This window comes from Neophocaena asiaeorientalis, unplaced genomic scaffold, assembly GCF_003031525.2.
Source record: "Neophocaena asiaeorientalis asiaeorientalis breed wild unplaced genomic scaffold, Neophocaena_asiaeorientalis_V1.1 scaffold105, whole genome shotgun sequence".
In the NCBI taxonomy this organism is placed as follows: Eukaryota; Metazoa; Chordata; class Mammalia; order Artiodactyla; family Phocoenidae; genus Neophocaena; species Neophocaena asiaeorientalis.
This window is the reverse complement of record NW_020172162.1, coordinates 4,173,382-4,187,503: the sequence shown is the minus strand read 5'-3', so window position 1 is coordinate 4,187,503 and position 14,122 is coordinate 4,173,382. Positions and strand designations below refer to the sequence as shown.

The 14,122-nt window shown below is 42.4% G+C and overlaps 1 protein-coding gene across 2 annotated transcripts in view; it reads right to left on the bottom strand.

The window, feature by feature from the left end:
• ARMC2 (armadillo repeat containing 2) overlaps positions 1-14,122 on the bottom strand; it is a 141,948-nt gene that overhangs the window by 43,367 nt on the left and 84,459 nt on the right. For both annotated transcript variants that reach the window (XM_024755285.1, XM_024755274.1), the window contains exons 9-10: positions 12,882-12,984; positions 11,120-11,343 (exon numbers count right to left, since the gene is read on the bottom strand). In XM_024755285.1, coding sequence (XP_024611053.1) covers positions 11,120-11,343; positions 12,882-12,984 — 327 coding nt within the window. The remainder of the gene's footprint in view (positions 1-11,119; positions 11,344-12,881; positions 12,985-14,122) is intronic.

The following is a 14,122-nucleotide window of genomic DNA, read 5'->3' as shown; positions in this document are numbered from 1 at the left end:
CTGGGCCCGTGAGCCATGGCCGCTGAGCCTGCGCATCCGGAGCCTGTGCTCCAAAACGGGAGAGGCCACAACAGTGAGAGGCCCGCGTACCTCAAAAAAAAAGCTTACTGGATGATACACATCAGGAGAAGGGAAGGAAGAGGGGATGAGGAAGGGAAAGAAGGAAAGGAGGAGGAGGAAGGAAATGAAGGGACAAGGGAGACAGGAGACAGAAAAGGAGGCTTTTCCCCTTTAAGAAGCCTCTGACAAGAAAGTGCCAGCATTAGCAGAGGGCTGGTGGTAAACCAGAGCTTAAATCCCCGGGGAGGAGGGTCAGGAGGAGGTCGCCAGGCAGATGCAGCTGTGAAGGCCCCCCATTTGAAAGGCTGGCTGTGAGCCAATGATCTCACTGCGGGAGGGGCTGGGGCTGAACGCTGAGCACAGACAAGTGGCTTTTTCTGGGAAAAATATAAAGAGATCAGTGGGAGGAGAGTCTAGCTAAATACTGTGGTAACAGTAAAGGCAAATTCCAAGTCAACCCACCTAACTCTCAGCCTCGCTCCAACTTTTTAACAGAGATGTATTTGCAGAAATTGTTAATGAGCTGTGTGCTCTGCCGCTGAGTCTTTGTTTTCCACCCCGCAGGAAAGCCCACCCACTGGGCCTGCACCCAAAGCAGGAGTTCACCGAAGTCCGAGCTTCATGCTGGGAGAAATGTATCTGTTCCTTTCTTAACTTTCTATTCTAGTTTATATTGCTCCTAATCCCACTGAGTTATGTACTCTTCTATTTTACTGCATATAATCTTTTAAGCCATGTCAAACACTTTATGACAAAAAAAGAAAAAGAAGTAGAAGTCAGATGCACACACAGATGCTTGTTTAGCTTCTAAAGGACTTTACTGGAACAATTCCCAACCTCTTAACTGTCATCTCACCAAGCAATAGCAAACTGAAAAACAGGAGTTTCCATGCTTCTTTTTCCCATCACTTAATGTGCAACCCCTTGGGACAGATATACTGAGTCAGAAGGCAACCAGTGGGAAGAAGAAAAAGGAGAAGAATATGGAACTGGTAATCCACAAGAAGGATTGATAAAAATTTAAGTGTTCTTGTATTAGCAGCTGTTAGATGATGTCTGGGACAAAAGGGGACCTAAATGTTTGGTATGTATCAGGGAAGAAACATGCCGGTGTGATTCTGGTTGCTAATCTACTGCTGGAAAATGACTGAGCCACACACACACTCTACAGCTTTGCGGTGCTCACTTTTCCTGAGGCAGCTTTTTCTCTCTGGGTTTCCCCAAACTCCTTGATCGTCAGATTGGGCCCCAAACTCAATCAGCATCTCCAGGTAAAACACCTGGTGAGTTTGGCAAAGCTGTCCTATCTCACACTGAATTAGTTGGGCCTCAAAGTCTTCACCATGCAGTCAACATTGAGAGACCCATTTTAAAGGGAAAAATTCTATCAAGAAGTGATTATTTTATAAGGGCTCTAAAAGCATTTTAGTAAAGCAAAATTAGAATTCAAAAGATTTAGCATTTAAAAAAATCAATTTAGGTACTTCATTATCGATTTTAAATTATGTTTCCAATTATTAATTATTTGAAAAACCTAAGCAAACACATGAAATATTTGCCTTAAAATATGAGGCCCTCCTGATTTAGATCAATGAACTTAAGAATGACAGTGCAGGCCCAGCAGCTGTGGCCTCATCCCCAGCATTCTCTACTGCAGGGGGCTGTGCGCACGGTGGGGAGGGCTGGTTGGTCCACCTGGGCCTCCATATACTGCTCATTTCTCGAGTGGATGACTTCTCTACTCCCTTTGCACTCTCCCTACATCAGAGTCCTCAGTCGCCAGGGAACTCACCAGATTCTTCTGCCCTGGGAGGCATTCAGCCATCAGAGCTGGCCCAGATCAGAGGGGCTTGCAGCTCACAGCCCACCAGAGAATTCCCGTTTAGGTGCATCAGAAAATTGAACAGGCTCTTCGGCTAGCCCAGGAACTTCACCGTCAATCATGGTATTATTCCTTGGAGAAATATTTTCCCAATTTCAAAAAACCGGCTTTCAAAGAAAACTCTGGGACATAATGCAATTGAAAATTGCACCAACAGTCTGAAAGTTATTATGCTTCCTCTACCAAAATTAGCATCAGGAGTCATTTTATTTTTATACGTTGAATGTTATTATGAAAAAAATATGAGCAGCTACTTTATTTTTTATAAAGCTATCTTGTGAGCTTGATCTCATTTGCTCCCTGAATGTTGTAGACAGGAAAGGTATCCTGAGCTCCAACTTTCAGATGAGGAAACTGAAGCTCAGAAAGTCTACCAGCTCCAGGTAGCTGGGCATCTGGGGCTCTAACGACTCCTCATCTGTTGTCTCCCCTGCTCCATTTGACTGTCTCCTAAAAGCATTCATTTTATTGCTAAATCATCTGGAATATCCATAACCCCAATCCCTAGAGCTTTATCTCAACTTAACTGCCAACTGCAAAATGGTTCACTTCCCGCTGATGATGTGAAAGAATAAACACAGCCGCCAGAGACCACAAACAGTGTCAAATGATTTAAGACCAAAGCCACACCATTTTCCAACCTCAGCAAAACCATCTCCCTCTATTAATGAAAGCATATTCATTTTCTGGATTTGTGCCCGATTGAGACCACATATATGCCCAAACCAGAGCCCACGTGGTAACCCAAGAAGTTTCATATTGTCTCATGTATGATCAGTACAGTCCTGCCCGAGAAAAAGGAAACCAACTGTAAGATGCCACTCTATACAGGAAACCACTAGTTCCAAAACTTCCTACGCATTTTCTTGGAGTTAAGATACATGCATGTGAAAGTGATATTAATTCCCAATCCTCAGCAATGCTTGGTGCCTGGCTGTGGAGCCTACTTGGCACACTCCTACCATGAGTGTCCTACTTCTGCAGGAAACGGTTCTGCCCTCAAGCTCCAGTGCCCTACTTTGAGACTCTTATTTAACATTTGCCTATGTTTGTTATTGTTTCTCCATTTACTGCCACTATGTCAGTTACCTTGGTAAAATGAGTAGGTAGCTGATTCTTCCAGTTGTGGCCATTATATGTATCAATACAGCTGAAATTTGAATGTCATCGAGACTATACAGAATGCCAGAGCAGTAAAATAAGGAAAATGAGTCTGAAAAAGATAATGCTTTAAGAACTGCAGAGTAATAACACTGATTTTCAGAATTACATGTTAAAGTTAGTGACACTTCTTTATTGCCACAACTAATATGTCTACAGGGAAGAGACTGAGCAGATATGACAGAATTGAAAAGCAAATGGCTCTCCCCAGAAGCAGGTGGTACAGGAATACTTACTTCCCGCACCTGATGTTCCTTCCTTGTGAGGTGACATTTCTTAGCATAATCTCCTGGTCACTCTCCACCCCTCACTTCCTGCTTGGTGAGCACAGGTGCTCTCCTCTGCTCCTCCTGGGGCAGGCGTGGCCTGTGACTGGGTGGGCAAATCTGATTCAGGGGCTCAGGATTAGAAAGCACACCCACCTCAGCTATAAACTACATCCTTCAACTTTCTTCCCCATCTGCCTTAGTCTCTCTCTTATTTCTAATTCAAAGCCCAAGGCGTTACATGTTTGGGATCTCTGACTCACCCCAAATCTTCAGGTATGCCATCCGCGGAGAGTCAAAGTTGAACAAGAGTTGCCTATATGTAGCCCTTTCCCGGGAAAGGGAAGAGTAGGCTCTGACTGCCCGCTCTCTCATGCCAGTTGGATGACTGAGTGGCCATTACACTACTGGGTATTCCTCTATAGGAAGGAAACCTCATAAGCAGGAATAGCTCCCCTTCCCACTAACAAATACATCATTAAAAAATTAGCAAGCCTAATAACCAAACTAAATACTGTGACAAAAAAAGAGACTCACCCAATCTCAAAAATAATATGCAAGTAAGTAAAACAGTTAATGGTACCATACCCATATCAGTTTCCCCCTTTAAATAATGTCCTACAGTTACGTAAGATGTCATCACTGGGAGAAGCAGGGTGATTGGGTAAATAGGACCCCTCTACTATTTTTGCAACATCTTATGAACCTATACTGAGTTCAAAATAAAAGATAAAAAGGAAAGCCACACATACACAAAATACACAAAGATGAAACCCATCTTTAACTCTGTCATCTTGTCGTGATTAATTTTTTCTTATCAGAAATAATTGCTCTTTGAAGCTTCAAGCTTTTTTTTTTTTTTGCGGTACGCGGGCCTCTCACTGTTGTGGCCTCTCCCGTTGCAGAGCACAGGCTCCAGACATGCAGGCTCCAGACGTGCAGGCTCAGCGGCCATGGATCATGGGCCCAACCGCTCTGCGGCATGTGGGATCTTCCTGGACCGGGGCACGAACCCGTGTCCCCTGCATCGGCAGGCGGACTCTCAACCACTGCGCCACCAGGGAAGCCCGAAGCTTCAAGTTTTGGTGATTCTGATCTCACTTTGTTTAATAAATTTCTGCTGAGTGCCATCTACGTGCCATGTCCTGTTCTAGGTGCTTCAATAGATCATCTTGTTTAACTCTCTTGACTACCCTCTACCCCAGGCATGGCCAGTCACTGGGAGATGAGGAGGGTGAGGCTCACAGAACGTCAGAGCTGAACCGCCAGTTCAGGCCTGTGCTCCCGTCACTAGTCCATGAGGCAGCACTGAGCCCTGTCCCCACTGGGCACAAAGCCAGAGGGACCATCAGGGCTCCAGAAGACGACAGTACCGCGTGCTGGGGATGTGGAATACACAATACAGGAGCGAACTCGCATCAGCCAAAGCGGGGAGTTTACTCTAGGGCTTAGAAATTAAAAAACAAAAACCCAACTGTATCAAAACATCTTTTTTTTTTTTTGCGGTACGCGAGCCTCTCACCCCTGTGGCCTCTCCCGCCACGGAGCACAGGCTCCGGACGCGCAGGCCCAGCGGCCATGGCTCACGGGCCCAGCCGCTCTTCAGCACGCGGGACCCTCCCGGACCGAGGCATGAACCCGCCTCCCCTGCATCGGCAGGCGGACTCTCAAACCACTGCGCCACCAGGGAAGCCCCTAAAACATCTCTTAATTTAAAAGGGTAGAGATAAAGAAATCATTTAAGATTTAAAGAGAGTGTGGACAGACCCCCTGCAACAGGACGCGACCCCACCTGCCCACTCAAATTGCCCCACACAGTAGCGGAATTCCTCTTCCCCCGTGTGCTTGCCGTAGCACTTGCCAAAGTTGACCAATCCTTGCTCTTAAATTCTCTACCCTCTTCCACACACTGTCCTTTCTGAATTTTCTGGTCACTTCTCTTGTCTCTCCCTATTCCACAAATGTGGCCATTTTATGGAACCTGTCCTCAGCCCTCCTCTAGCCCTCCTCTCTCCCTCTACTCTCCCCTTGAGTAGTATCATCGTCTTTCTTGACTTCAACGGTCAACTCCATGTAGATGACGCTAAGTCTGCTTTTCTGGCTTTAATTTCTCTGCTAAGCATGGGTTCTTCTCTCCAGTTTCCCACCGGACAGTCCCACTTGGCTGTTCTGCTGGCACCTTAAAGTTTTACACGAGGGCTAATTACATCATTTCCCTCCCTCCTCTCGCCAAATCAGTTCCCTTACGTAACCCTCTAATTTCTGACAGTAACATTATCATTTTCTGAGCTACCCAGGGTCAAATCTCTGTTTAATTCACTCTCCTTTTCCCCACACTCTAGAGCCAAAGTGGAGGAGAGGGACTGCCAAGGGGTGGGAGGACCGACCTTCCTGAGAAACTTGCGCTCAGAAAAAGGAAGAATTGGACAGTGGAGCTGTACTGAGCAAGAAGGGTGAAAGATTAGGACTTGAAGGACCCTCTGGGCGGCAGGTTTGGAGGTCAGAGAAGAGAGATCAGGTGTAAGACGAAGGAAAGAAACCATGTTATCTGCGGGGGGGGGGGGGGGGCCAGACAGTTCTAACTTCAAAAATGTTAAATCTGAAGCAGGGAAAGAATATATTTCTCTAGGAATTGAACTCAAAATCAAGTGGGTCAGGCGGTAAAGAAGAAAAGGCTGGAAATATGAAGGAATCCATAAAAATAGGAACATTAGTTTAAATCAACCTGGGTTTAATAGTTACGTTATATACCTACAAATTACCTAACTGTAAATGTGAGTACCTTGAGATTTTCTTCAATTACGGTAAAGCAGCTTTGTACATAGTGTCCCCAAGACACAAGAGGACAAATGAGACACCAGGGAAATTGGGGCTTGTTTGTGATTGTGACGCATACAAAAGACTCTTCTCCAGTCCCCAGAAAGGGGGCACGATGGAAACCACAACAGACTTCCTGATGGAGGTGACTCCAGGAATTTTCCTCAGTTCCTGTATTATCCCTTCCCAATTGTTGGGCCTTATAAGCCAGAAATGAACCCTAACACCTCCTGATAATCCACTGAGATTAATATTGACAAACCTCTATTTCGGCTGTGTCACCTCCTTAAGTGATGCAATTTAATGCTGGGATCTAGAGGGCCTAGCCTTTTATCTGGCCCGTATTTCTCTTTCCCCAGGTTTCGAGGAGCTCTCCCGAAAGCCTAACATTCTGGAATTTAGTAATCATGCACAGATTAACCTTCTTTACGCTAATGATTTTGCAGACAAACGCCCGTCTCCAGTTTTGCCAGACTGGGAATATTAATCCTTCCACTTAGTGGGAAGTGGTGCTGGTCCCTCTGAGCATCAACAATCATCCTCTCAACCTTCTCAAAATGCTATGAAGCAACTGACAGGTAGAACTGAACTCGTGGAAGTACCAGAGTTTTGTCAAAGAACAGGGCATCAGAATACTATTATCTGGACATGCGGATCATCAAAAAGTAGCCCCTGGGCTTCCCTGATGGCGCGGTGGTTGAGAACCTGCCTGCCGATGCAGGGGACACAGGTTTGGGCCCTGGTCTGGGAGGATCCCACATGCCACGGAGCAACTGGGCCTGTGAGCCATGGCCGCTGAGCCTGCGCGTCCGGAGCCTGTGCTCCGCAACGGGAGAGGCTATGACAGTGAGAGGCCCGCGCACCGCGATGAAGAGTGGCCCCCGCTTGCCACAACTAGAGAAAGCCCTCGCACAGAAACGAAGACCCAACACAGCCAAAAATAAATAAATAAATTTAAAAAGTAGGCCCCTACTGGCAGCTCTCTTGCCCTCCACTGCCTTACTAACCACCCAAAGCACGCCTGGCACAGAGCAGCCACCGCATAAACACTTGTGAAATCAATGTCTCTTGATGTCAGTGGTGCAGTAATAAACATACCTGTATGTGTACACAAATACATATATGTAAGAAACAATGCAAAGGAAACTTTCAAAAATCTCAACACTTCAGTATTTTTTCCTCTAAGCATCACTGGCCCCTATGCTGTGGAGGAGCTTTTTTTTCTTTCGTGCCCATTCCTTGATCTCGATCCTTTAGCTCCATTATAATCAGTCTAAAATCTAATAACTGCAGCAACACCTCTTAATTGGGGCTGCTGTGTGTGAGATCTTAACCCTCCAATCCGTCCGTACCACTGACACACTTTCCTCCTGCCACATTTCAGCTTTTCAGCCTTTATCAGTTTAACATCTTGCACATGCCCACCTGTCTGCCACTCTGATCTCATCTCCTCCTCCCCTTGCACTGACCTCCAACCGCTCTGTGTTACTCCAAGTCTGCACTCTGCAGCCTGGTATTCAAGGCCCATGACCGTAGCCTCTGAATCTCACCTCCCACGCCTCCCCCACGGAACTCTCTGCTCTGGACAGACCTACCTTTTCAGCAGCCCCCAAACACACCGTATCCCTTTTCCTCGGTGACAGTTTCCCAAATCCTACACAACCTGCAGGACCCAGCTTCACACGCCTTCTACTCATTCAATGGCCTCCAACAGGGCTGCTTTAGGGAGACAGGACAACTCTAGCACTGGGTCAGATGGCAGGATGCACAGCATTCTTTAACAGCAGTTAAAGTCATAAAGGAGAGGAAGTCCTGCCCTTATCTTTTTGCCTTGCTGTGTTCTCTCTGGCTTACAGACATTATTCTATTAGTACAGCCGCAAGTCATTTATTTATTTTTTCAATCGAACAAAGTTGCTTTTAAAAAATGCCTTGAGCTAGAGTTACCGGTTCTGAAGGCTGGTGTAATTGAACAATTCTGCCCGTGGCCAGATCTGTTTGGGTCAATGTGCACATGAGCGAGCTGGTGAAAAGCCAGTCAGTGCGACATGTTCGCAAGAGCAGAGATTTTCATCTGTTCTTATAGTGAAGTCAAGTTGCTTACATTTTTATCATTTGGATGATACAAAACAGTTTTTCTTTGTTTTCATTAAACACAAGGGAACGTCCAGTTCAGGGGATTCTGCAAATGAAATACCCTAAAACAATATCTCCCTTCCCCCGAATTTGTAAACGTACATACACATAGTGACAGTGTACAGCTGACACAAATGGCTCTTGGTGACCACAGCAGGAGCACATTCTCAGGTGGAGGCAATAATGGGCCCCTTTCTCCTGCTGGACTGGGATGTGGGCTGCTGACTGCGCTCCTGAGAGAGGCCTCGGGCTGTGCAAGCCCCTCCCCCGCCAGATGCCAGGCAGGCTCAGAGGAAGGCTTTGGAGATGATGACAGTGCCCGGTGAGTGGTGGTGGGCAGCGAGGAGGGAGTTACTATAGTGACCTTTCCCCCACACCCTAGAGGGACGCAAGGACCTCGGGACAAGAAAGGGGCATCTGACCCGCTGAGTCAGTTTGCGTTTGAGGAGGCCGAAGCAAGGGAAGAGGGAAAGGAGAGGAGTGTAGGGAGAAGTGCACAGTACATACTGGCATACCAGAGGTTCTAGCTCTGGATTTGATGTATTTTTGGTCACAATAATACTCAATTCTCCTTTATACCAACTGATTTAATTATATATTTTTATTCTATACAAATACATTTATATATTTGTTTTTATTTTTAAATTTATAAATTATGTATAAATATATAAATGCATATACATATATCCAGTCAGCACTCCTATCTGTAGGTTCCGCATCTACAGATTTAACTAACCACGGACGGTGTACTGTATCCGTGGATACAGAGGACCGAGTATGGGACCTGAGCATCTGTGGACTTTAGTATCTGGGGCAGGTCCCCCATGGATGCTGAGGGACAACTATATATATATACATGAAAGAGCTTTTTAAAACAAGACAAGAATTCCAAAAGCTTTTACATAAAAATTAAAAGCAGAGTATCTCAATGGAAGAATGGTTGAGAATCTGAGGTACATCTTCATCACAGAATATTATGCTGCCAATAAAAAGAATAAGTCTATTGAGTTTTTTTACTATGTATTGTTAAAATAGAAAAGAGACATGCACAGAATATTCCATTTTTGAAAACCTATGAGTGGGGTTTCCCTGGTGGCACTGTGGTTAAGAACCTGCCTGCCAATGCAGGTGACATGGGCTTGAGCCCTGGTCCGGTAAGATCCCACATGCTGCGGAGCAACTAAGCCCGTGCACCACAACTACTGAGCCTGCGCTCTAGAGCCCGCAAGCCACAACTACTGAGCCCACATGCCACAACTACTGAAGCCCACGTACCTAGACCATGTGATCCGCAACAAGAGAAACCACCTCAATGAGAAGCCCACGCACCTCAACGAAGAGTAGCCCCTGCTCACCGCAACTAGAGAAAGCCCGCACACAGCAATGAAGACCCAATGCAGCCAAAAATAAAAAAAAATAAATTTATATTAAAAAAAAAGAAAACCTATGAGTGTATTAAAAGGTGCTGAGCACATCTGTGTGAACAATATTGGCTAACAGGGAGAACCAGGAGGAGAAACAAGGAGGAAAAGAGGGTGACGGAAAACAAGCAAAAAAAACTCTTAGAAAGAGGAAGTTCATGATAAAAATCAAGAATTATATAAAATTATACCTATATAAGTGTATATAATACATATGCATGTAAAATGCATGGAAGAATGGTTACTAAAATGTTGGAGGTGGATTATCTAAGGGTGAAAATAATTCAGGTGATTTTTATACTCTTTCTCATACTTCTTTTTTTACATTTTAACAAGAAACATAATAATTATATAACCCAAATAACTATTTTCATTGAGGGAAAAATTTAAATAACTCCATAACACTGTCAGCATGAAAATAATGTTACTTAAGTCTCCCTAGCCAAAAGATGACACATCCAGTAGAATTTTGAATCACTCATAACTAAAGGAGGTTTTCACAGTCTTTTTTGAAATGGAGACAGACCACAAAGTCCAAAATTAATAATTATCATATACACTTTTAGCATCTTTAAGGCAGGGCCTAAATCTAATTTTTAGCACACTTTCCCCAAGGCTTCGAGCACGCAGTCCTTGATCAAGCCCCATTAACTGACAAGCACATTTCAAATCTCATCAATTATTACACCAAAGATGCTATTATCTGATATACAAATGCTATTAAAGAGTAAAATCTCTTTTAAAGAAGAATATGAGACCTGAAGCAGCTCCAATGAAAATAATTCAACTATGAAATTTAATCTGCCGCAAAAGAAGTAATGAAACTCTAACACATAACACATTTTTTCTTCCTGCCCTGGTCATACTAAATGTATCTGGCTTTGCTACCGCCGTCTACACACGCCCTCAACAACTGTCCACTCAGTGTCATTAAATTCTGTTTTCTTTACTGTAGATACAATATTTATGATATAAGCTACCAATCTTCATGAACAATCTCCAGGCTAGACCTGTCTTAAACTCTGAAAGTTAACACTCTGCCTATTAAAATTCTGATTATAACATGCAATTGTTTTGAAGAGGTGCTGATTTTTCATTCTTCCAGTCTTGCTTTCTCTGCAGGGTAGTGGAAATAGATGTCTACATGCTGGAGACATGCTCCGTGAAAAGCTATGGAATAGCCTTTCCAGAGGAAATGGGCACACACGGGGCAGAGGTGTGGCTAGGGCTGCCACCCTGATCCCCGAGGCTGGGCACCCTCACCTGGCTACAGGTAACAGCCCAACTGTTTCCCGTTACACCCACTGGCAGGTAAGCGGCATTAGACAACGTGAAGACTAACTTTACACGTCTAGCTCTTTCAAGTAAAATACTTACTTGGACTAACAAGTGGCCTGAATTAGGCAAACATGTACCAGACTTCTTGGTGTTCTCGTTTATTTGTGTCATCAAATTCATCAATATTTCTACAGCACCTTTGCCAATCATTTCATGAAGAAATCCTGGATTTCCAGAAATGAATTTGATCACCCCCATGCAGTATAAGAAAGCTTCGGTGTTAGCTTGCAGCTCTTCACTTCTCAGGACCTCCAATAATGATTCTGTCAAAAAGATGAATTATTACAAATAGATGAGTAGAACAGCTGGAAAGAGAGATATTAAAGCACTTGTATGTGAACATCAAATACGATTTGTAAAATGTTAGCCAGAACCTACATTCAAATGCTTGTGAAGAGTTGCTCACATGGCATAAACAGGAAAGCTTACTTTTAGCTAAGACAAATCTCTGTAACAGTAATGACAGCAAAAAGATGGGATTATTATATGTAAATAAGAAAGTGTTCTTTTAACTGAGTTGGCCTCTCCCGTTGCGGAGCACAGGCTCCAGACACGCAGGCTCAGCGGCCATGTCTCACGGGCCCAGCCGCTCCGCAGCATGTGGGATCCTCCTGGACCGGGGCACGAACCCGTGTCCCCTGCATTAGCAGGCGGACTCTCAACCACTGCGCCACCAGGGAAGGCCACCATTCCTTGCCCCTTATTAATATTTGCCAAACTTTATTTTTGGTTACAAACAGTTTGAGTTATTATAGAATAACTAATAATCAAAGCAATTTAAGAGTTAAATTTCAACAAACCTTTAAGAATATACTGGTTGCTGTATGAATGGAAAGTTAATCAAGATAGGAACTTTTAAAAGTATCTCAACAGTAGAAAGGGGTGCTTCAAATATAACATCCACCCTTTCCCAAGACAACTTAAAGAACATCCATCCAAATAACATACAAGTACTAGGTTTTAGGATTAATCCAGGCAGCTCTGATAAAGTTAAACATGCCTATCTCACATTAATTTTTATTAATGTCAATGTGATCATCTGTCAGAACCTTTCTTTGTTTTTAGTCTCTTACTCTCAATGAGCTGATTCAGTGTTAGAAATTTCTTTCAGTACTGGCTTTGTCCCTGTCTGCTGGGATTAAAAAAAAAAAAAAAAAAGAAAGAAAGAAGAAGACCATTTATCCTATGTTGCAAAAAGAGGACTTAAAGCCTTTTCCATGTTGCTGCCTTCCCTTAGATCAACAATACTAATTCATAAAAGATTTCTGTTTAGGTAACTATTTAAGCATCTTAATTATTTAAGGGTATATAAAGAATTACACATTATTAGCTAGATAATTAGAATGTATTAAAACTCCTCTACCTACATATTTGAAACACATTTGACACACTGATGTCAATTTTATACAACAGTTATAGATGTTTTCCCAGTTCTAATCATTCCTACTATATCAAAAGATCAAACATTTCAATTATGTCAAACACTATTAAATGTATTTTTTCTAGTAATAAAACCAAGACTAGGAAATGAATTTTTAAATAGGAACCACTTTATAAATTATATATTATTACTACAGGCATTTAAAAAAAAATAGCAGGCTATCCTCCTAGGTTCCAAAGGATACATTAAGTGAAACATGGAAAACATAGAGGACAGAGAAAAAACAGGCATCACCTAACTTCTGCATATTATGAGAAAATAAAATATTCCAGTTATCATTAATTATAACTTTGCTCTCCAAACTTTTCATTCATACTCAAGTACAACATTTGCTCAATGGTAGTGCTGAATAATACTCACCCAGAATGCCATCATTTTGAATCAGAGAATCATTCTTCTCACTCCTGCTAATTTTAAATATAAGCTTACAGACATTAAGAAGATTCTTTCCACTCACTTTAAGCTGCAGAGAAAGAAATCACATTTCCACTGCAGGGGAATAAAGATATGCCATAATTTTTAAACATAAACACCTAATTTAAAAAGTGCGGCAAGAGAATTTTTAAAACATAAATAAAAGTTCCAAGGAAATCAACTTTCAAAAGTTTTGGCCTCATATTTGCCAACTATGGTATCTAATTAACTCACTTATAGTAAACAATGTAAGTGATATTTAGAGTAAGCACCTTTTAATGATAAGCCTTTATTTCTTACTTCATAAAGTCTCATGCTTATATGTGAAATTATTATTTTTCAAAGAATATATGAGGAAAAGGGGGGGCTGATGTTGATAAATTTAATTAAATGGAGTAATCGCCTTCCACAAAAGTAAAGGAAGATGGATACTAAAATTTCAGATTAAACTAACCTAGAAAAGAATACATCATGGAGGTGAAGGAAAGAAAAGAAAGGGGAAAGGTACAATTATATTTATCATTTGTATAAAATAAAATGAAAAAGTAATATTCTTTGATTAGATAATACATATGTATTTATTACAATATTTAAGCCTATTTCTGGAATGCTTTGAGAAAATCGCAAGTAACGTTCAAAGGTTAAAATTACCTTCTAAATCACAGAAAAATATTCAAGTAAATTAAGCAATAAGGAAGTATACTCTTTAAAAAGAAAACACAGTATAGGAGGACTGAATCAAATGGTCTAAATTAGCTGCATATTTATGTAAAGTAGTAAAAGTTAAAATAAAAAATCCTAAATGCCCAACATTTAAGAATAATTTAATAAATTGGGGAACATCAATACTATTCATATTAAGCCATCACAAAAGTGTAACAGTGAGCACCATGCATAAGAAGACATAACCTACTGTAAGATGGAAACACCATGTGCCCTCATTGCAAGAGTGTAGAATATATTTGTAGCAATGAGGTCATCTGAACAAATAAATATATCTGTGTGAAAAGGATGGCATATAGGTCATTATTTTATAATTAAAAAGTATCCTTAAAAAAAAGGGTCTTCCCTGGTGGCACAGTGGTTAAGAATAAGCCTGCCAACGCAGGGGACACGGATTCAAGTACTAGTCTGGGACGATCCCACGTGCCGCGGAGCAACTAAGCCCGTGCGTCATAACTACTGAG